The sequence below is a fragment of the Mobula hypostoma genome, chromosome 6, assembly GCF_963921235.1.
Source record: "Mobula hypostoma chromosome 6, sMobHyp1.1, whole genome shotgun sequence".
Classification (NCBI taxonomy): domain Eukaryota; kingdom Metazoa; phylum Chordata; class Chondrichthyes; order Myliobatiformes; family Myliobatidae; genus Mobula; species Mobula hypostoma.
In genome coordinates, this window is record NC_086102.1 from 133,226,603 (window position 1) to 133,249,172 (window position 22,570).

Genomic DNA, 22,570 nt, shown 5'->3' on the forward strand with positions numbered 1-22,570 from the left:
CACAACTAGAAACTTTCTCTCAACGTTTACTCTATCCAGATCTTTCAATATTTCATTGGTTTCACTGAGATACCCCCTCACCCTCCTAAACTCCAGCAAGCCTTGGCCCAGAGCATCCTCACATAATAACCTTTCATCTCTGGATCATTCTCGTAAACTTTCTCTGTACCCTCTTCAACACCAGTACAGTATATCATATAACCATATAACAATTACAGCATGGAAACAGGCCATCTCGGCCCTTCTAGTCCGTGCCAAACTCTTACTCTCACCTAGTCCCACCGGCCTGCACTCAGCCCATAACCCTCCATTCCTCTCCTGTCCGTATATCTATCCAATTTAACTTTAAACGACAACATCGAACCTGCCTCAACCACTTCTGCTGGAAGCTCATTCCACACAGCTACCACTCTCTGAGTAAAGAAGTTCCCCCTCACGTTACCTCTAAACTTTTGTCCTTTAACTCTCAACTCATGTACCCTTGTTTGAATCTTCCCCACTCTCAATGGAAAAAGCCTATCCACGTCAACTCTATCTATCCCCCTCATAATTTTAAACACCTCTATCAAGTGCCCCCTCAACCTTCTACACTCCAAAGAATAAAAACCTAACTTGTTCAACTTTTCTCTGTAACTTAGGAAATGAAACCCATCCTTTTTTAATATATGAGGCTCAATACTGCTCTCAATACCCCAATGTGATCTAACCAACACCTTATAAAGCCTTAACATTACATCCTTACTTTTATATTCTTGTCCTCTCAAAATTAATGCTAACATTGCATTTGCCTTCCTTATAACCTGCAAATTAACCTTCAGAGAATCCGGAATGAGTACTTCCAAGTCCCTTTGCACCTCTGATTTCAGAATTCCCTTTCCATTTAATAAATAGTCTACACCTTTATTCCTTCTACCAAAATGCATGACTTTCCTACGCTGTATTTTATCAGCTATTTCTTAGCCCATTCTCCCAACCTATACAGGCAGATTTCCTGTTTCTTGAGCACCACCTATCTTTCACTTAGCTTTGTATTATCCACAAATTTGGCCACAAAGCCACCAATGCTGTTATCCAGATCATTAGTACATAACGTGAAAATTAGCAGACCCAACACTGAACCCTGCAGACCACCACCAATCACTGGCAGCCAAACAACGAAGCCCTCTTTATTCCCACTTTTTGCCTTCTGCCAGTCAGCCAATATTCTGCTCATGTTAGTACCTTCGCTGTAATACTATGAACACCTATCTTGTTTAACATCATTGTGTATGATCCCAAAGGCAATGGGAGTATGATGCATTCGAGGCCCATGCGGAAGAACACTAATGTCTGCAATTGGGGACAGGATGCAGGGTTTATATTTGAAGAAAGTTAAACAGATACAGTAAAAGTGTGATAATTCACTATCTGGCTATTATTACAGATTCTGCAAAGGAGTAATAATATCAGGATTGTTGTGATGGGAGATTTTAATTTTCCAAATATTGATTGTCATCTCTCTCAAGTGAAGGGTTTACATGGGGTAGAGTTTGTTAGGTGTGTTCAGGAAATGACACAATATGTAGATAAGCCTACAAGAGGAGAGGTTGTACTTGATCTGGTTTTGGGAAATGAACCTGGTCTGGTGTCAGGTCTCTCAGTGGGAGAGCATTTTGGAGATAGTGATCACAATTCTATCTCCTTTACCATAGCATTGAAGAGGGATAGGAACAGACAAGTTAGGGAAACGTTTAATTGGAGTAAGGGGAAAATACAAGGGTATCAGGCAGGAACTTGGAAACATAAATTGGAAACAGATGTTCTCAGGGAGACATACGGAAGAAATGTGGCAAATGTTCAGGGGATATATGTGTGGGGTTCTGCTTAGGTATGTTCCAATGAGACAGGGAAAGGATGGTAGGGTACAGGAACCGTGGTGTACAAAGGCCGTTTGTAAATCTAGTCAAGAAGAAAAGAAAAGGGATGGGTTAGTAAATTTGCTGGTGACACAAAGGTTGGGGGTGTTGTGGATAGTGTGGAGGGCTGTCAGAGGTCACAGCGGGACATTGATAGGATGCAAAACTGGGCTGAGAAGTGGCACATGGAGTTCAACCCAGATAAGTGTGAGATGGTTCATTTTGGTAGGTCAAATATGATGGCAAAATATAGCATTAAGGGTAAGACTCTTGGCAGTGTGGAGGATCAGAAGGATCTTGGGGTCCGAGTCCATAGGACACTCAAAGCTGCTACGCAGGTTGACTCTGTGGTTAAGAAGGCATATAGTGCATTAGCCTTCATCAACCATGGGATTGAGTTTAAGAGCCAAGAGGTAATGCGGACCCTGGTCAGACCCCACTTGGAGTACTGTGCTCAGTTCTGGTCACCTCACTACAGGAAGGACATGGAAACCATAGAAAGGGTGCAGAGGAGATTTACAAAGATGTTGCCTGGATTGGGGAGCATGACTTATGAGAACAGGTTGAGTGAACTCGGCCTTGGAGCGACGGAGGATGAGAGGTGACCTGATAGACATGTACAAGATAATGAGAGGCATTGATCATGTGAATAGTCAGAGGCTTTTTCCCAGGGCTGAAATGGCTAGCATGAGAGGTCATAGTTTTAAGGTGCTTGGAAGTAGGTACAGAGGAGATGTCGGGGTAAGTTTTTTATGCAGAGAGTGGTGAGTGCGGGGAATGGGCTGCTGGCGGCAGTGGTGGAGGCAGAAATGATAGGGTCTTTTAAGAGACTCCTGGATAGGTACACGGAGCATAAAAAAATAGAGGGCTCTGGGTAAGCCTAGGTAGTTCTAAAGTAAGGACATGTTCGCCACGGCTTTGTGGGCCAAAGGGCCTGTATTGTGCTGTAGGTTTTCTATGTTTCTCTATGTTTCTATATTCAGAAATCCCAATGTATCAGCCTGTGACACACAGTGGCTCTGGTTGCTGCACTGACTCAACTTCCAGGTTCACTGAAAAATATACTATTCCACTGGATAAGATTTTAAAATGGAGCTTTACTGTACAAGAGTCATAGGGTTTGGTGGGGATAGTTAAGAACATGAGCACTGAAGGATGCAAATACTGAATTTACTTATCAGTTGTTGCTTAACCAGCAGTTTTGTACTTTTTGACCCCATGTAGTTCAGTGAGTACAGAGTTATTGATCAGCAAGAGTCAATTTGAGTTTGGATATAGAGATTTGGAAGAGATTACATTTGTCAAATGTGCCATTTGGGAGTCTGGTTTGAATTATATTGGAATAACCAAGACTGCAAATAAAAATGACAGCTTAAAAATCAAAACATATATCAATCACCAAACCTCTTGAACATATTCTGTTGTTTGCTGTCATTATGACTGACACCGGGTCTCTCATCGTTAATACCTTTTGGGTTACAGAAATCTAGCAATATCAGATTTAAAATCTGATATTTTATCAAAAAAAGTGCAGAGGAACATCTGGATTAACGTCTGAAATGCCTGCTTCGCTGCCACTGCTACTGTGCGATCGAGAATCTCCGGAGACGAAAGCCCCAAATCCTCGGCTTTGCGTATCGCCTGTTGCTGGGGCCGGGGTCGAAATGCTCGGCAGAGATGGTGCTCAGTGCTCGGTGTCGAAGAGGTGGTCGGAGGCTTGGAGTTTTTCAGACAGACTCGGAGTCGTACTGTGGTCGGATGCTTCTGGGATGCTGCATCAGCAAGTTGGCGGCGCTGGAGGTTTACCGTCTGCGTGAGATGATGGGACTTTCGAGAGACTCTGAGACTTTTACCGTGCCATGGCCTGTTCTTATCAAATTACGGTATTGCTTTGCACTGTTGTAACTATGTTATAATTATGTGGTTTTTGTTAGTTTTTAAGTCAGTTTGTCATGTGTTTTCGTGATATCATTCTGGAAAAATATTTTTATCATTTTTAGTGCATGCATTACTAAATGACAATAAAAGGGGACTGCATGTCCTAATAATCATAATCATAATCATAAAATGAACATCTGGCGAAGCATCAATTGTCACTTGTAGAAGAGTTCTGCTATCCTTGAACAGGGAGGTGATTCCTAAATATATTACTAAAAGAACAGAAAATGCTCGATATGTTCAGCAGGTTGGCCTGCTTCTGTGGAGAAAAAAACTCAGTTAATATTTCAAGATGATGATCTTCCAGTTCAGCAAAGTGTTTCGATTTTTAGCAGCTGCAATGTTCTCAGTGTCATGCAGTATGGAAACAGAAACTTCTGGCCACAATTTCCATGCTGACCATCAGCATCCTTTTATACTAATCCCATATTATCATTCCTGCATGTCCAGGATTCCCTGAGATTTTGCCACTCTAGGAGCAAATTACAGCAAGCAAATTACTAGGAGCAAATCTTTGGGCTGCAGAAGGCAACCGAAGCACCAGAGGAAACCCACACACAGTTACAGGGAGAATGCACAAACTCCACACAGAGAGACCCAGACGTCGGGTTTGAATCTCGGTTGTTGGAGTTGTGAGGCAACAGCTCTACAAGCTGAAGCTTTGTGCTGCATCCAAAGCTTTACTTAGTGGCACTGGGAAGACCAGCCACCCTGTTATCTTGGGCAGGTAACCATAAACTCAGTTGGAGAGGTTGATCTTAAGAAGATCTTGAGAGGCTTAGGAATGTATCTCACAGTTCGAACATTGCCTTCTATTTTTCCAATCTCCTCATTCATCTCCCACTATCTGCATCTTCAAGCATTATTTAGAATTAACTACCTTTTACCGCCCTCTTTCAACCACCATTTGCGTCAGAGTCTTCCGGTGAGCAAAGGGATCAATGTTGAGGGTTGAATGACTCAAGCGGGAACATAAGACAATGATTTTGGTTTCCTTTGTGTGTAACCACTGGAATCTTGTCTCATCCAGGACTTAGAGACATGTAAGCAGTAGAGGGGTTAGAAGATGGTCAAGACGCACAACTGGGTATAGATTCGGTTAATGTTACTGAGAAGAGGAATTGCAACTTAACAAGAAAACCAGTTGTTATTTGTCTAGAGAGGCAGTGGAATAGGTGGAAAACAGGACTACTGGGGTAGGAGTGCAACTTACAATTTCTCAAGCCTTCACTATTCAATCATCTGTAAATCAGCTTCAGCTTTTGATTCAATTCCTTTCAAATCCCTATCCACCAAAAATCAAAAAGAAATGCTTTCAAATTCAATGAACCATAAAACGTTTAGGGAGGGAGCTCTGGATTTCCATTCCTCTTTGTAAGTGAGGCTGTTTCCTAAACCCATTTCTGAAAGACCTGTGCCTGTACTCAGAAAGGGTGGTGAGAGACGTAATGAATTCTGGCAAGAGACCACATGCTAATCATTACACATTATCTTGTCACATCACATTACAATTTCACAGCCCTGTCTATTGCATCTTGTAGACCAGCAAAGAGGTCAATGGAAGTTTGGCATGTCTGGTTCACATTTGCCAGCTTATACCCTTGCAAAGGTACCACCGCTGCCCACCACACACCCCCACCTCCCCAACACACCCACCCTGGAGCAAGTCTTACAACCTGCTGTATTGCATGTTCAATCACTCATGCTTGACCCACTTACCTTCGGTCAGGAATAGTCCGTGTTCTGTTCCCAGGGCAGCCTGTAACACAACCTTTCTGCCAAAACCAGGCAGCAGCTCCGGGATTCCAGAGTTACCATACCCTCTCCAGATATGTGGAATGCCCCGCTCCTGAGGATTCTCTTGCTCTTTCAGGCTATACAACATTAAATAGAAAAAAACATGCTAAAACACCTTTAAAAGCTAAACCACATTTTTATTAACAAATCTTCCCTCTGCATACATTGTCTCTGTATCTTTGTTCCCTGCTTTCCTCCTGGTTTATTTTATTTGTATCAACCCGATGAGTTGAGGGCCAGCACATGACCTGTGGTTGTGTGAAACACTTCCACGTCAATCATTCTGCAACAACTTCTAACTGGTAGTTTACACCAGCTTTGATAGGGATCCTGTCTGTAACCACACAATACTCAGCATAGTTCCTATGCTGGAAGGAGTGATGTTTTTTACCTCCCCCTCCTAACCCTCTTCCTGTTCCTCTGTCTTGTGACAGCCTGTTCTAGAAGTTACTTGGAATTTATCCAACAGCATAGTTCGTAACCTTTTGCCCGATGATTTACTTCAGAAGTGTAGTCTCTGATGTTATGGTCACAATGTGGCAGCTAATATGCTAACAGCAGCTCAGATAAGCAGCAATAAGATTCATTATTTTTTGTGAAAGTGATTGTAATACAGAGAAGTGATTTGGGACATAGGAAGAGCTGCCCTGCTATTCTCTGAAACATTGTTGAAAGATCTCTATATTCAACTAAGGATACAGACCAAGAATTAGTATAATGAATTATATGTAAGACGGCTCCTCAAAAAGTGCACAACTCCCCTAATAATCAGAACATCACCAGAGATTATGTTTAACTCATCGAATGGACTTGAACACACAACTGGGTTGGGCAGGTTAAGTGACTGAATGAACACTGGTAAGTGGTGTTCTATGTAGAAAGTCTGAGTTATGAACTCCGCTAAGAGGAATTCATTATCAGAGGAATAATTAAATGGTAAAAGATTGCAGATGAGCAAAATACTGTGTCATGTCCATTCACCCCACAGTTTGATACTGACTTGTGTTATCCCAGTTAGGGGGCACCATGGTAGTGTAGTGGTTAGCATGACACTATTACAGCTGGGGGTGTCAGAGTTTGGAATTCAATCCCAGTGTCTGCCAAGAGTCTCTCTACATTGTTCCAGTGGAACATGTTTCCTCCCACAGTCGAACAATGTACCAGGTAGGTTAACTGGTTATTGTAAATAGTCCAGAGATTAGGTTAGGGTTAAATCAGGGCTGTCGGGAGGTGTTAGGCAACATGGCTCAAAGGGCTGGAAGAACTTATTCTGCACCGTACCTCCAAATAAAAATTAAGGTACTTAGGAACTGGTGATTAAGGTACTTAGGAACTGGTTCCAGGAGCTAAGTTATCTATGAAAGCAGGGGAAGATGGGACAGGGGAATGAATATTAAATGATTGAATAGCTAAGGTTTGAACCTGATGCCATGTTGAAGATTGACACAAAGTCTAAGGTTGGTGAACACGAAGGAAGATGTATTGACAGTGTAGGAGCCCTGTGTCTATTTTCTATCCATGTATATATTTTCTGTCTGTATTGTAGTTTGTGATGCGTTTATTGTGGTAATCTGTCATGTGGGTTGGGCTGTGGTAGAAGCAAATGAGTATAGTTGTGTATTCTCGTTTTGTTGGTTGCTAAATTTAGTCTAGTGAGAATGAGTAGGTCATGGGGAATGTTTTTTTTGTTAACTGTTAATTGGAACGTTATTAGACCTCTTAAAACGCATATAGAATGCTAATTGGAACATTATTGGAATGCTAATTATGCTTAGTATCACTTAGTTATGTCACTAATTTAGTTGAGTTAGTTCTTTTATCACTACAAGATCATTCGTGTTTGCTGGCTTTGTAATAAAGGCTTGGATATACCTCTTACGATTTGGAAATTCGTTATTTGACAATGGGTCAAACAGTGTCGGTTACCTTGCGTAGTCTTTCAGCGGTTTTGGTTTGTTTTCAAGTGACCGCTATATTTTGTTACACCAAATGAACTCCAGTCTACAGCAAAGGACTGTCTTGGATCCACTGGCAAAATGGGAATTGCAACACTGAGAAGAACACGTTGGAAACTCGAGCAGCTTACAGTAGGATTATCTGTGATTCATGCTGTGTATTTGTGATTTGAACACAGTTTTGAATGGGCAGCACTGCCCATCCACAGGGGACCATTGCTTGACTGTGTGGTGATTGCCTAAGGGATCGTCACTTTGTTTTATTGATGTGCTGAAACATTCCGGTTGTTGACATTTGAACTGAGGGTTGTTTGTTCGGTCTGGTTTAAGTGCTGTGTATATGCGGACAGTTTGTTGACTACATTTAGTCAATCGAATAATGCCAGTGCTGCAGGCAAACAAAGAATTAATTGCAAGTTGTGTAATGAGAGAAGGTATCATGAGTGTATCAAAGCATGGAATTGGCATCAACAACCCTACAGTTAGGGCTTGCAAAAGAGAAATTAAAGCTAGTCTTCAAAAGGAGTATGAAACAAATGTGAACAAAATTATGATTTAATACCATCAATTAATGATCTTATAAAAATTTTAAAAAATGCCTTTCAAGTGCAATCTTGTCTTGAGGATTTGACTAATCCTCAAGGGCAAACAAAAAAAACAGAACCAATATTTTTTCAAACATTGATTGCGATTGCAGTGCATTCGTAAAGGATATGAAACAATGGTGACCCATTGTTTGACTATGCATAGAGCAGGTGACCCAAAGGATGACGTGAAACTGAATGACAGTGTGTCTAATGTCAGCGCTTGAAGCTTTGCTGCAAGAAGAACATTATCTGTATCTACTACCTCCTCTGCATGCATTAAAATGGAGGCTGATCTAGCTGCATTAATCGCATGTCAATGATTATTCAAGGACCAACATGCGCTGGAAAGCAAGCGGAGCAGATGGAAGAGCAAGAAGTGTATCTACAGAAAAGAAAGAAACAGCTTAAGTTGGAGGAAGAAATTGCTGCACAAATGGCTAAAGTATTGCAACAAACGAGGCAAACCCAATCGCAGGACACAGGCACGGAGATTGAGTTAGGATGCAGACGCGGGCATGAAAATTGAACAGCAAACAGGAGGGAGTGCAGGAAAGAAGGAGGCAGGCAGAACTTATCTTGACATGGAGCGTAGAAGGGAAAACGGCAGACAAAACTTTTCTTAGCACGGAGAGATGGAGTTACACAGGTAAACCTCAGAACTGGAGTAGAACTTAGAAAACTTATCTTGACACAGAGAGACTGAGTTTCACAGGTAAATCTCTGTACTGAAGCAAAACTTAGAACGCACAATCCTAAGCGGCCAGGAAACGTTAATTATCACACTGGCAAAACCAACAATCTGGCAACTAGTGGGTGCAAAACCGGGGTTCTTATGCTGCAGGTCTTGAGGAAAACCAGGTGTGCCGCCATCAAAGGAAATTAGGAGAAAATGGGGAATTAACGGTTGAAACCATGGCACAATCAAAGGGAATTAGGAGAAAATGGGGAATTAACAGTCCGGACCGTGACATAAAGTTAATAGGCTAAGGGCTTCAAGTGTGGCGAGTACCAAAGGTACTCCAGCAGGACAGTCCTATGATGTGAGTTCTATATTGAAAAGGCATAAAGAAAAGCAATAAACACCCAATGTGAAGGCTGATTTATTCATTCACCATGTGTCTGTGAAACATGATCAAGACGGGTAGTTCTTGGTGTTTACTTTCATCCTGCATTAATGAGGCACCCTGAGCCAACGTCACGTCCAACAGCTCGAAGTCCTCAAGGTGACATTACAGCATGGAAACATTCTTGTTTTAGATGGCAGGGGTCAAAATAGCACTATTGATATTATGAGGAAGCCAAATGACATAACAACCTTATTGATACAACAGCAACACATTTCATCTTTGCTTAAAAGAGAGATTCAAATCTTCGATGGAAATCCATTGCTGTATCATGCATTTATGAGGGCTTTTGTAAACAGTGTTGAAGGCAAGGCTAACAGCTATAATGACTGCCCCTATTTCCTTGAATGGTACACTAGAGATTGCCCTAGAGAACTTGTCAGAAGTTGCCAGCTTGTTGATTCTTAGAAATGGTATCTAAAAGCCAAGACTTTACTACAGGAACATTTTGTAAATGAACAGAAAATTGCATCCACCTACATGCAAAAGGTTCTTTCTTGGAAGGCTTATCAAGACTGAAGACATGAAAGCTCTTCAAGACTGCAGTCTTTTTCTTAGGGGCTGTTGCAATGCTATGAAAGAAGTGCAGTACGTGTGAGCAGCGCATGCCTGCTAATTTGTAGTTTGTCGTAAAGTAATTGCCCTATTTACTCAGGAATAAATGGAGAAAAGTGGTCTGTAAACTGCAAGAAAGGCACAACCCTTTCTCTGACATTGATTTTATAGAAAGGCAAATAAGGATTGCTGCAGACCCAGTGTTCAGGAATATACCGAATGCTACATCACCAGCAATAAGCAAAGGTGTCAACAAAACTAAGTCACAACTTCATTCTGTGGCTAAAGGAAGCAGCTTAACCACTGCTGAAGCCACTGTGAGAAGTAAAGCTAAAACTGAACCTGAAACAAAAAGCAAGGGAAATAGAACCGTCAGCCAAAAAGGATAGTCTGTTCTGCGAGGGTGAACATAGACTAAATTTGTGTCCTCAGCTGTAAATAAGGGCTCAAAGTGAGAAGGTTGCCTTCCTAAAAGAAGATAATGTCTGCTTTGGCTATTTGTGTACAGGACACATCAGCAAGGATTGCAGGAAGCATCTTTCATGCAAGGTATGCAGTGGCAAGCATTCCAGCATGGTTCATATTCACTCTGTCGAAAAGGGTGCAGAATCAGAACAAGCCATGAAAGAATCAGACACAGCAGTGAATAGTACCCTGGTATCTAATGGCCTTACAGGGGCTGGCAATCATGATTGCAAACTTCCCATAGTTCCAGTACAAGTGAAGTCTAAGAAGGGTAACAAGACAGTGGTTACTTATGCTTTCCTAGATCAAGGAAGCACGGCAATGTTCTGCACAGCTCAATCTCACAGGAAAAAGGACACACATTCTCTTACCCACCATGGGTCAAGAGAAGCTCATGAGGAGCTACTTTGTTTCAAGATTGGAAGTGGCTGTCTTAGATGATGAAAACTATTGTGAACTACCTAACATCTATACACAGTATAGTACGCCTGCCCACAAATATAACATTCCACAACAGAGGGATTTCCAGGGATGGTCTCAACTGCAACATGTCCATTTGCCAGAGATTGAGCTGCTGATAGGGACAAACGTTCCTGAAGCATTGGAGCCATTGCAAGTGATTCAAAAGGATTGCAAAGGACAAAATTGGTCCTCTAGAAGATCAGAATGGTAATCTATGTGTGGAGCCAAAACAGATGAAGGAGATTTTCAATGGAATTTTGCATCTGTATTTACTCGGGAGATGGATACAGAGTCTATAGAAGTGTGGTCATGGAGCCCATACTGATTACAGAGGAGCATGTGTTTACAGTCTTGAGGCAAATTAGGGTGGAGGAATCCACAGGCCGTGACAAGGTGTTCACTTGGACCATATAGGAGGCAAGAGCAGAAATGCAAGGGCTTAGCAGAGGTACTTAAATCATCCTTAGTGACAGTTGAGGTATCAGAGGATTGGAGGATAAATAACGTTGTTTCGCTGTTTAAAATAAAGTCTCTAAAAATAACCCAGGAAATTACAGGCTGGTAGCCAGACATCAGCAGTAGGAAAGTTATTGGAAGGTATTCAAAGAGACCGGATTTATGAGTGTTTGGATAGACATGGACTAATTAGGGATATTCAGCATGACATTGTGCATGGTAGATCACGTCTAACCAATCTTATAGAGTGTTTCGAGGAAGTTACCAAGAAAGCTGATGAAGGCAAGGCAGTGGATGTTATCTACATGTACTTTTGCAGACTATTTGACAAAGTCCTGCATGGGAGGTTGATCAAAAAGTTTCAGTCGCTTGGAATTTTCAAGAAGAGGTAGTAAATTGGATTAGACATTGGCTTTGTGGGAGAATCCAGAGAGTGGTAGTAGATGGCTGCCTCTCTGACTGGAGGCCTGTGACTAGTGAAGTGCCACAGGGATCGGTGCTGGGTCCATTGTTGTTTGTCATCTACATCAATAATCAATAATCAATAATGTGATGAACTGGATCAGCAAATTTACGGATGACACCAAGATTGGTTTAAGATGCCACTGGTGAACCTCAGTGACTTCTGGCTGGTTGCTAACGAAACAACAAAAACAACTAAATACTTTATTAATCACACTTTTTCTGGCAAATGATCATCACAATTAATAGGCTGTAACTTCCCTTTGGACATGGAGGCAATTCGATGTGGTGGAACCAAGGCAAGGTGAGGCAGTGGGCCCATCGCCAAGAGCAACGAAGACCCGAGGTTCGATCAATTTAAGCGCCATGCTGAAGGCGGAATTAAGGCGGCGAGATCCGGGCACCATTGACTAAACCTGCTATTTGGATGGAGACTTAAGATGCTTGAACTCACTTTTGGACATTGATTTAAGCACCGGGCATAATCGGAAAGTTTAGGTACAGGCCAAATCAAAGGCAGTAGGGCCAGGCCCCAGAGTGCATTGCGGTGATGGAACCTGATGTTCGGATTCCTATTTAGGCATCAGATCACTGCTCCATGACTCAATTCTGCGCTGGACTATAGGATTCTCCTTGCAGACTTCAGTTCAAAACGCTATTTGCTTGTGGTTACTGTTTGCATGGTGTGCTTTTTCTCTCAGTGCATTGGGTGTTCCATGGTCTTTTTTTAATTTGGGTCCTTTTGGGTTTCTATGTTTCGTGTCAACCTGTAAGGAGACAAATCTCAAGGTTGCATAATGTATATATATTTTAGTAATAAATGTACTTTGGACTTTAAAGCTTGGGAATGCAGTGGACAGTGAGGAAATCTACCAGAGCTTGCAGCGGGATCTGGACCAGATGGAAAAATAGTCTGAAAAATGGCACATGGAATTTAATGCAGACAAATGTGAGGTTTTGCAGTCTGGTAGGACCAACTGGGGTAGGTCTTATACAGTGAATGGTAGGGCACTGAGGAGCTCAGAAAAACAAAGGGACCTGCGATTATAAGTCCATAATTCATTGAAAGTGGTGTCACAGGCAGATAGGATCATAAAGAAAGCTTTCAGCACATTGGCCTTCATAAATCAAAGAATTGAGTACAGGAGGTGGGATATAATGTTGAAGTTACAGAAGACATTGCTGAGGCCTTAATTTAGAGTATTGTGTGCAGTTTTGGTCACCTACCTACAGGAAGCATGTAAATAAGGTTGAAAGAGTACAGAGAAAATTTGCAAGGATTTTGCCAGAACTGGAGGACCTGAGTTATAAGGAAAGATTGAATAGCATAGGACTTTATTCCTTCGAACGTAGAAGATTAAAGGGAGATTTGTTAGAGGTATACAAAATTATAAGGGGTATAGAGAGGGTAAATGCAAGTAGGCTTTTTCCTCTGGGGTTGGGTGAGACTACAACTATAGGTTATGGGTTAAGGATGAAAGGTGAAATGTTTAAGGAGAACTTGAGGGGAAATTTCTTCACTCAGAGGGTCGTGAGGGTGCGGAATGAGATGCCAGAGCATGTGGTGAATGCAACTCGATTTAACATTTAACGGAAATGTGAATAGGTACATGAATGGTAGGGGTATGGAGGGCTATGGTCAGGGTGCACGTCGAAGGGAGTAGGCAGTTTAAATAGTTTGGCACAGACTAGACAGTCTGAAGGGCCTGTTTCTGTGCTGTATTTTTCTATGACTCTACGACTCGCAGTGTTAATGATGGAACCTATGCAATTAGAACAATTTTGGTTTGGACTGTGAATGGATCACTGATAGGAGACCTTTGTGATGTAAGAGACTGCACAGCCAGAGCTGACAGTTAACAGGATCTCACTTTTCAACTTGGATGAGCTTTGGCAGCAGCAGTTTAAGGCAGACTTCCCTGAACGTAGTCAGGATGAACAACCTAGTTTGTCAAAAGAAGATCACAAGTTCACGGAACTGGTTACAAATTCTGCAAAACTGGCGTAAGGTCACTACCAGATTCGCCTACCTTTGAGAAAGAAAGAAGTTAACATGCTAAATAATAGCAAGATTGCTGAACAGCATACTCTAATTCTAAGGAAGAGGTTTAAGAAGGATTTGTCAGTTCACACCGACTACGCAGGTTTCAAGAAGGATGTCATCTCCAAACATTATACTGAAAGATTGCCAGCAGAGGATCTGGAACTCAGTGATGGGAAAGTCTGGTATATTCCACATCATGATGTTTATCACCCCAGAAAAGGAAAACTGTGTTGTGTTTGACCGTGGAGCAATTTTTTAGGGAATATCACAATGTTCAGCTTTTACAGGGACCAGATATTAAATCAATGTTTCATCAGATTAAAGTACCAGCAGAAGATGCAGATCTACTAAGATTTCTCTGGTGGTCTGAAGGTGACCTCAGCCAAGATATGGTGGACTTTAGAATGGTGGCACATCTCTTTGGAGCAAATTCATCACTGAGCTGTGCCACCTTTGCTCTTAGAAAATGTGTGGAAGACAATGAAGAACAGGTTAGCTGTGATATGGAGGATAAGGTTTTGCATTGCTTCTATGTTGATGACTGTCTTGTGTCAGTGTCCTCTGAGGAAGAAGCAGTATCTCTATGTCATCATCTTCTTCCATTTGTGCTAGAGTTGGCTTTTGACTCACAAAGTGGATAAGCAACAGACATTGTGTTCTGATACCAGAAGAGCAAAGAGCAAAAGACATGAAGGATTTGGATTCGGATCAAGATATTCCTTCGATGGAGAGGTGGGCAATGATGCATCCAGTCTGATACTTCCAAGTTTAAGATCACGATCTCAGTCTGGTGTTGCTATCTGCTAAGAAGATCCTACAAAATCTATGTAAGAAAGGGCTTGGCTGGGATGACACTATACCAACATCAGTTGCTAATGAGTGGACAAGCTGGTTGGAAGAACTCTGCCAGTTGAAAAGCTTCAACAGTATTAGATGTTTGAAACCCTTGGATTTTGGAGTAGTTATTGTGGCACAGTTATTCTGCTTTACAGAATCAAGCACAGGTGGTTATGAAGCAGTGACCAACCTATTGTTGCATAACACATGCTTTCAGGTGCACAGTATGAGGATTTGGGAAAGCTATTTTTGTCATCAGGTACATTTTCCCCAGTGTCTTTCCTGGTCCTAGACTCCCAATTTCCTCATCCAGATCCAATATAAGCATTCAGATGCAAATGTTACCTTGTGTCCTGGCCAGCCATTAATAGGTGTTTCCCTCACTGCTGTCCATTTCAGACCTTTTCAGCACTTCATTAAATTCCATAGGGTGGAACCTTGAGACAAGAAAGAATTATTCAATTTACACAACAAAATACCATATCCATATCCATCAGACCCACCAAATTACTTACCATTCAAATTCTCATTCATGTTCCCACTTGACTTTGAAAGCAAGTACTGTTCACCCTCCCTTACAAGATCTGTTATCAGTAGTCATGTCTTCCAAACATCTACTCATGATCTTTCTCTGTCCTGAAGACTATTTCCTAGCTTCTGGCTTCCAGTCCTTAGCAGATTGTCTAATGTTTTATTACTTCCCAATGCATTATGATCTTTTGGCAACTTCTCATTTTAACCTTGCCGTTTAGATCTCTGTCCCTATTACGGGACTGAAATGATCATTATCATGGTTCCTGCAACATGTCTTTGTGGTTCTGTTACGAGGTTACAATTCCTTCTCTTCTTTCTTGACTTAAAATGGCTGAACATGTCATCCCCCAATGCGCTGAATGACCAATGATCCAGAGTCAGTCTACTTGCAACTGAAGTGTGCTATTTGAGTCGCTTACTAGCTCTTCTTTCAGTTAGTCCTGACGAAGAGTCTTGGCCTGAAACATCGACTATACCTCTTCCTAGAGATGCTGCCTGGCCTGCTGTGTTCACAAGCAACTTTTATGTGTGTTGCTGTGCTACTTGAGTTGAGCTTTTTGCCCCATGCCTTCTCCATCTTGACAATCAGATTCAGATTAATTTATTTATCGAAACACACTGTACAGTGAAATGGATCGTTTGCATTAATAACTAACACACCCAAGGATGAGCTGGGGCCAGCCCGCAAGTGTTGCCATATGTACCCGCCACCCACCATGCCGGGCAAAACAACATAGAATACAACAAAACAAAACAAAACATACCAATCAACAAAGCAACACCAGCAAAACAAGCCCTGTCCCTCCCTCCCACCCATGCACATACACAGTCCTCTAACCCCAGGGGAGACCGACTTCAGCCTCCAGCGGACTCATGAATTTGCAGACATTGGGCCTTTGACTTCCCCAGCAGACTTACAGAGATTTGCAGGCTTAGGCTTCTGGCCATTGGACCTCGACTTCCAGCTCCATAAACTGCTGATCACACCTAAGTCTCAGCCCATCTACACTGAAGTATTTATCCTTGATATGGTATATTGAGACTCCATATTCTTTCTCTCACCATACTCATCATAATTCGTCTCTCATTATACTCCACCATTGGGTAGTGGGTAGTGGCTCCATATGTCACTACTACAGAGCGTAATGACCCTGCCTTACACGAGTTGTGGGCTCAGCTGGCTCGGGCTGACAGTACCCAGTATGGGCCCCTATCCAGGGTTATGGATCCCACTGCCTTGTGGGTATCTTCAGGAGAAGAGAAGGCTAATGAGTAAACCCTACACAAATCCAGAGTGGAGCCCCTAAGGTGGTTGGATGACGTATCACGTCACCTCTCAGTAGCTCCTGCAGCCAAGCTGATGCCAAATGTACTGCTTCACATTCCTTTGGACCACATCCGCAAGGCCAAGAGGTGGATCTTGATGTCTGGGCAGCCCAGGATCTCCATATTCATCGCCCAGGTCTACGCCCCGGAAGTAACTGGGCGTATCCATTATCTACGTAGACAGACAGAGCCTTTTCTTACATTACTTATTATACTCTACCTGCAAATTTAACTTCATCCGCAATTCTGCTGCCCATTCCCTAAATTTTTGGGGCTTATTAGCCCTGCATTTATTAAACTGTGTTGGCTTCTGGTCATTGAACACCTTCATCTTAAAATTGTCATTCTTTTTTTTTCAAATCCCTTTAAGTCCCCAATCCCTACATTTTAATGTAGATTCTTTAGTTCCACAACCTGCTGACATCTCTGCATTCTTCCACCTCCAGTTTCTTGTTCATCCACCCCCTTCCTTCCCACCACCATTAGTAGCCATAGTCTCAGTACCAAGGTTTGGAATTCCTCTCTGGGGTTCTTCACCTCTCTCTCTCCCTCATTTGAGATGCTCTGTAAAGTCTACCCGAGTTTCTAGTTTTTATTTGGCTCTGTCATTTACTGTATGAGCTTGCTCAAGTGAAATGCCTTTGGTGTTTTATTATTAAAATGCAAGTTGTTCATTCACTACCTTCCCCAGACTTTTCCCATTCCATTAAAAACACAATTAACAACCTCTTCATTTCACAGTTGGACTTCTCCAACTCACCTTGAATGACCTGCCATTATTGTACTTTGAATCAGCTTGACGTCTTGCAAACTTCATGTTTCCAAGTCCCACCTTACATCAGCTTCAACTTGCTTATTACTCTTCCAATCACTGATCTACAGTGGCTCCTGGACCCCAAGTGCTTTCAGTTACAAGTTCAAATCCATACTTCAAGTTCCTCCAAGGCATTCATAACACCGTTATCTTCTTAAGGTGACAACCTGTTGAGGTTGTTTTCCATCAACTCCCTCTTCTTGTTTATCCACTCCTTTCTACAACATAAAAACATAGAAACTAGGAGCGGGTATAGGCCACCTGCTATTCAATAGGATCATGGCTGATCTGTCCACCAAACATCCCCATTCCACATAACCCTCAATCCCCCTATGGTGCAAAAATCTGTCTAACTGTGTCTCTGGGGCAAGCAGTCCCCTCCCCCCCCATCTGTCCAAAATCTACTCCCCTAAACATGACCATGCCAACTATGCTTTCAGCTATATACAGTACACTGAAGGCTTTGCAATTCCTTCTCTTAACCTTTTTAACCGTCTCCTCTGTAAAACCCGACTCATTGGATCACTTAGCCTGATCTGTAACTGTGTCAGGGTAATATATGCTCCAGTAAGTCAGTAAGTGTCTTCTACACAGGTGATTTTAAAAAGTGAAAACTGTTCATTGGGTCCCAATTAGAAACAGTTCCGGGGAAAAAAATTATCATCTTTCAGTTTTATAGTCCATTCCTAAAATAACACATTAGTTTAAGCTCATACCTGTCCTTCATGTGAAAAATAAAACTGGGCAAACCCTTCCCATCAAACTCGACCTTAATGCACCTCTAACCTCTAGCTAAGCTGTTCAAATACAGTTACAATACTGACATCAGTCTGGCAATGTGAAAAATTGCCTGGATATGTTCTGTCCAGGACAAATCAAAGGCAGATGATTACTATCCAATCAAACTACTCTCCATCATCAGAGAGCTACCACACAGCACTTATTTACTAATAATCTGTTCAACGATCCCCAGTCTGTGTTCCCCTTAAAACAACTGTGCTCAAGACCTCATTAGACCTGGATGCAAATGTGGATCAAAGAGCTGAATCCCAGGGGTAAGATGAGACCGAATCCTCTTGACCTCGCATGCTGTCAAGTCACGGTAAAACAAAAGTCAATGCTCCATCAAGGGGAAAACTCTCCAATTCGTGAATCATATCTGCCAAGGGCAAGTCAAAGGCTAGGCATACAGCAATGGGTGACTGACTTCCTGACATCCCAAAGCTTTTCCATAATCTGCTTGGCACAAATCAGGAGTGTGATGGGATACTTTTCCCTTGTCTGGATAAGTGCAATTCTAACAATACACATGAAGTTTAACTATCCAGGACAAATTAGCCTGAGCTCGAGTGACATCTGGGAATTTCTGGGAGCAATGCAGAAGGCACAAGATACATCCCAAAGATGAGGAAGTATTCTAAAGGCAGGATGATGCAACTTGTGGCTGACAAGGGAAGTCAAAGCCAACATAAAAACAAAAGAGGGGACATATAACAGAGTGAAAATTAGTGAGAGGATTGGGAAATTTTAAAAAACTGACAGAAGGCAACTATAAAAATCATTATGGTGGTAAAGATGAAATATGAAAGTAAGCTAGCCAATAATAACAAAAACGATACCAAAAGTTTTTTTCAGATAAAAAGAGAGGTGAGAGTAGATATTGGACCACTGGAAATGACGCTGGAGAGATAGTAATGGAAGATAAGAAAATGGCGGGCAAACTGAAGAAGCACTTTCAATCAGTCTTCACTATGGAAGATACTAGCAGTACGCCAGAAGTTTGAGAGTGTCATGGGCAGAAGTGAGTGCAGTTGCTATTACTTGGGAGATGGTGCTTGGGAAACTAAAAAGTCTGAAGGTAGATAAGTCACCTGGACCTTATGGTTCATAAAAGAGGAGGCATTAGTAATGATCTTTCAAAAATCAATAAATCCTGGCATGATTCTGGAGAAATGGAAAATTGCAAATGTCACTCCACTCTTCAAGGAGGGAGGATATTATATGCCAGTTAGTCCAATGTCAGTGGTTCGGAAGATGTTGGAGTCAATGATTAAAGGGTGTGGTTTCAGGGTACTTGGAGGAGAATTTCTTTAGTCAGAAGGTGTTGAATTTGTCACAGACAGTTGTGGAGGCCAGGTCACTGGGTGCATTTAAAGCAGAGATTGATAGGTTCTGGATTATTCAGGGCACAAAAGGCTACAGGGACGAGGCAGGAGAATGGTGTTGAAAGGAAATTGGATCAGCCATGATGAAATGGTGGAGCAGACTCAATGGGCCAAATGGCCTAATTCTGCTCCTATGTTTTATGGTCTTATTGTCATGTCATCCACCACCTTAAACATTTATCCCCACATTCACTGTGCAGTGGCAGTGTTCATTCAGCACAGATCACCCTGACAACTCCAGAACACAGAATCTTCACCACCAAGGATCTCAATGTCTACAGGTGGATGGGAACACTAGCACCTGCATGTTCTCCAAATTGCACACAATTCTGAATTGGAGGTACACACAGGGGATACTTTATTAGATACCTCCTGCACCGAATAAAATGGCCACTGAGTGTATGTTCATACTCTGCTGCTGCTGTAGCCCAACCACTTCAAGGTTCGACATGTTGTGCATTCAGTGATACTCTTCTACACACCACTGTTGTAACACGTGGTTGTTTGAATTACTGTCAGCTTGATCCAGTCTGGCCATTCTCCTCTGACCTCCCTCATTAACAACATATTTTTGCCCACAGAACTGACACTCACTGGATGTTTTTTTTTTAACTCTAGAGACTGCTGTGTGTGAAAATCCCAGGAGATCAGCAGTTTCTGAGAAACTCAAACCACCCTGCAGTTCCACAGTCAAAGTCAGTTGGATCACATTTCTTCCTCATTCTGATGTTTCGTCTGAACAACAACTGAACCTCTTGACCAGGTCTGCATGCTTTTAATGCACTGAGTTGCTGCCACATGATTGGCTAATTAGATATTTGCAAAAATCAGGTGCTCAGGTGTTACCGCATAAATTGGCCACTGAGTATGTATCATCATGCCTTCAATGTTGTGACGTGTACATGCTGGAACTCCCTATCTTACAGAAGTGGGAGTACTCTCACCAAATACTCACTACCATCTTTCTCAATGATATTTAGAACCATACAAAAAAACGCTGACATTCTCATCAATGCCCATATCCTAAAACAGCACAGTATGAGGTATATTAAACATAAAAGTTATAACTTTTCGAAAAGCTGCTCACTACTACTGTGTCAAATCAGGTAGAGGTGAGTGATAAATCCTGGTCTTACCACTGATCACTGTTAAAATAACAAACCAAATAAAATCATGATGTACTATTTCCTAGTGGTATCGAACATCTGAAACCACCTTCAAAGAGCAAAATTTCCCACTGCCCCTTCATGATCCGTAAAAATACTCCATCTTGTATTGTATCTGTTGATGCCATTGCAAGCCACCAGAGAGTCTTGGGATGTATGAATAAAGGGAAGCTGAAACCCGGACTGACACCAAAATGAATTCTACACTTTGTGAACTTTCATCTCAAACTTCTAGTTCAAGAAAGTTATCACTTCGTTGCAAACCAGAGCAAAACCTTCTTCTGAAATTCATGATAATAGCTAAGAAGTCAAGTTCATCAAAAGTTCAAAGTTCAAAGTAAATTTATTCTCGAAGTACATATATGTCAAAAATACTACCTTGAGATTCATTTTCTTGCAGGCATACACATTAGAACAAACAAATACAAATGAATCAATGAAAAACTATTTTGTTGTATTATTAACAGGAAACTTAAAATAGTTATGAGGTATTTTTTAAGTTGCCAATTTGTTCTGACTGCATTGAAATTGAGTCTTTATTTATATTATATTTATCACTTCTAATTTCAAGAAGTCTTTGATAAGATACTACATTGTAGAATAATGACTAGGTCATAGTATGTGAAGACAGGAGCCAAACAGAATCCAACACAGCAGCCATTCAGCCTGATAAAATGCATTCACCATGTTCACAATATATAAACACTTTGGACTCTGCAATTAGCAGCACTATTCCTCAAATTGCAGATGACATCAAAGTTTAAGTTTCACTCCTGAATATAGAAATATAAAAAGAACAAGAAAAAACTTGCAAAATGCAATGGATAATTTCATGACAATGGATCATGGCTCATTGCAGGCAGGTAAGATTCGTTACAATTGGTATCATGGCTGGCACAGACATTGTGTGCTGAATGGTCCTGTTCCTGTAATGTACTATTCTACAGCCTGAGGTGTTGCATCTGATGAGGCAGAATAGGGAGGCGCCAGTAGTTAGGTTCAGCAGAGGAAATCTGGCTGTACAAATATACAAATAACTAAAAGTGGAATTGGAAATTAATAAAGCCATATTTAAAAAAAAACAAATGAAGCATTAGGGTTTACTTGTAACTGAACTGAATTAAAAAGTAGGAAGATCATACTAATCTCAAGAGATTCCGCAGATGCTGGAAATCCAAAGCAGCACACACAAAATGCCGCAGGAACTCAGCAAGTCAGGCAGTGTCTATGGAAATGAATAAACAGTTGACGTTTTGGGCTGACATCCTTCATCAGGGATGGAAAGGAAGAGGGAAGAAGCCAGAACAAGAAGGTGGGGAGAGGGGATGGAGTACAAACTAGAAGGTGATAGGTGATGCCAGGTGAGTGAGGGAGCATTTTGAAGTAAGAAGCTGGGAGGTGACACGTTAAAAAGGTAAATGGCTGGAGAGAAAAAGAATCAGATAGGAGAGGAAAGTGGACCACTGGTGAAAGAAAAGGAGGAAAGGAACTGAGGGGAGGTGATACACTGGTGAGGAGAAGAGAAGAGGTAAAGGGGGGTCAGGAGGGAGATTACTTGGGGATGGATGAATGGACAAGGGAATCATGGAGGGTGTGATCCCTGTGAAAAGTGGAGAGTACGTGGGAGGTAAAGGTGTGCTTGGTGATAGGGTCCCATTGAAGACGGTGGAAGTTGTGGAGAATGAGATGCTGGGTGTGGAGGCTTATGGGGTGGTAGTTGAAGACGAGGAATTCTATCCCTGTTAAGGTGATGGGCAGAAGTGGTGAGCGCAGATGTCCAGGAAATGTGGGTGAGGGCAACATCAATGGTGGAGAAAGGGAAACCCAATTCCTTAAGGGAGGAGGGCATCTCTAATGTCCTAGAAAGGAAGACCTCATCCTGGGAACAGATGCAACAGAGACAAAGGATCTGAGAAAACGGTCATACTAATGTTGTACTGAACTTTGTTTAGATCTTACTTTGGGAATACTTATAATCCCAAATTATA

General features: G+C 41.8%; 1 protein-coding gene across 9 annotated transcripts in view; it reads right to left on the minus strand.

Moving 5' to 3' along the window:
- als2b (alsin Rho guanine nucleotide exchange factor ALS2 b) overlaps positions 1-22,570 on the minus strand; it is a 142,242-nt gene that overhangs the window by 110,201 nt on the left and 9,471 nt on the right. For 5 of the 9 annotated variants that reach the window (XM_063051774.1, XM_063051766.1, XM_063051775.1 and 2 more), the window contains 3 exons: positions 17,198-17,469; positions 14,923-15,014; positions 5,553-5,707 (listed from right to left, as the gene is read on the minus strand). In XM_063051774.1, the coding sequence (XP_062907844.1) occupies positions 5,553-5,707; positions 14,923-14,942 (175 nt within the window). In that variant the 5' untranslated portion in view covers positions 14,943-15,014; positions 17,198-17,469. The remainder of the gene's footprint in view (positions 1-5,552; positions 5,708-14,922; positions 15,015-17,197; positions 17,470-22,570) is intronic. The other 4 variants (XM_063051770.1, XM_063051771.1, XM_063051769.1 and 1 more) reach the window with 1 other exon arrangement.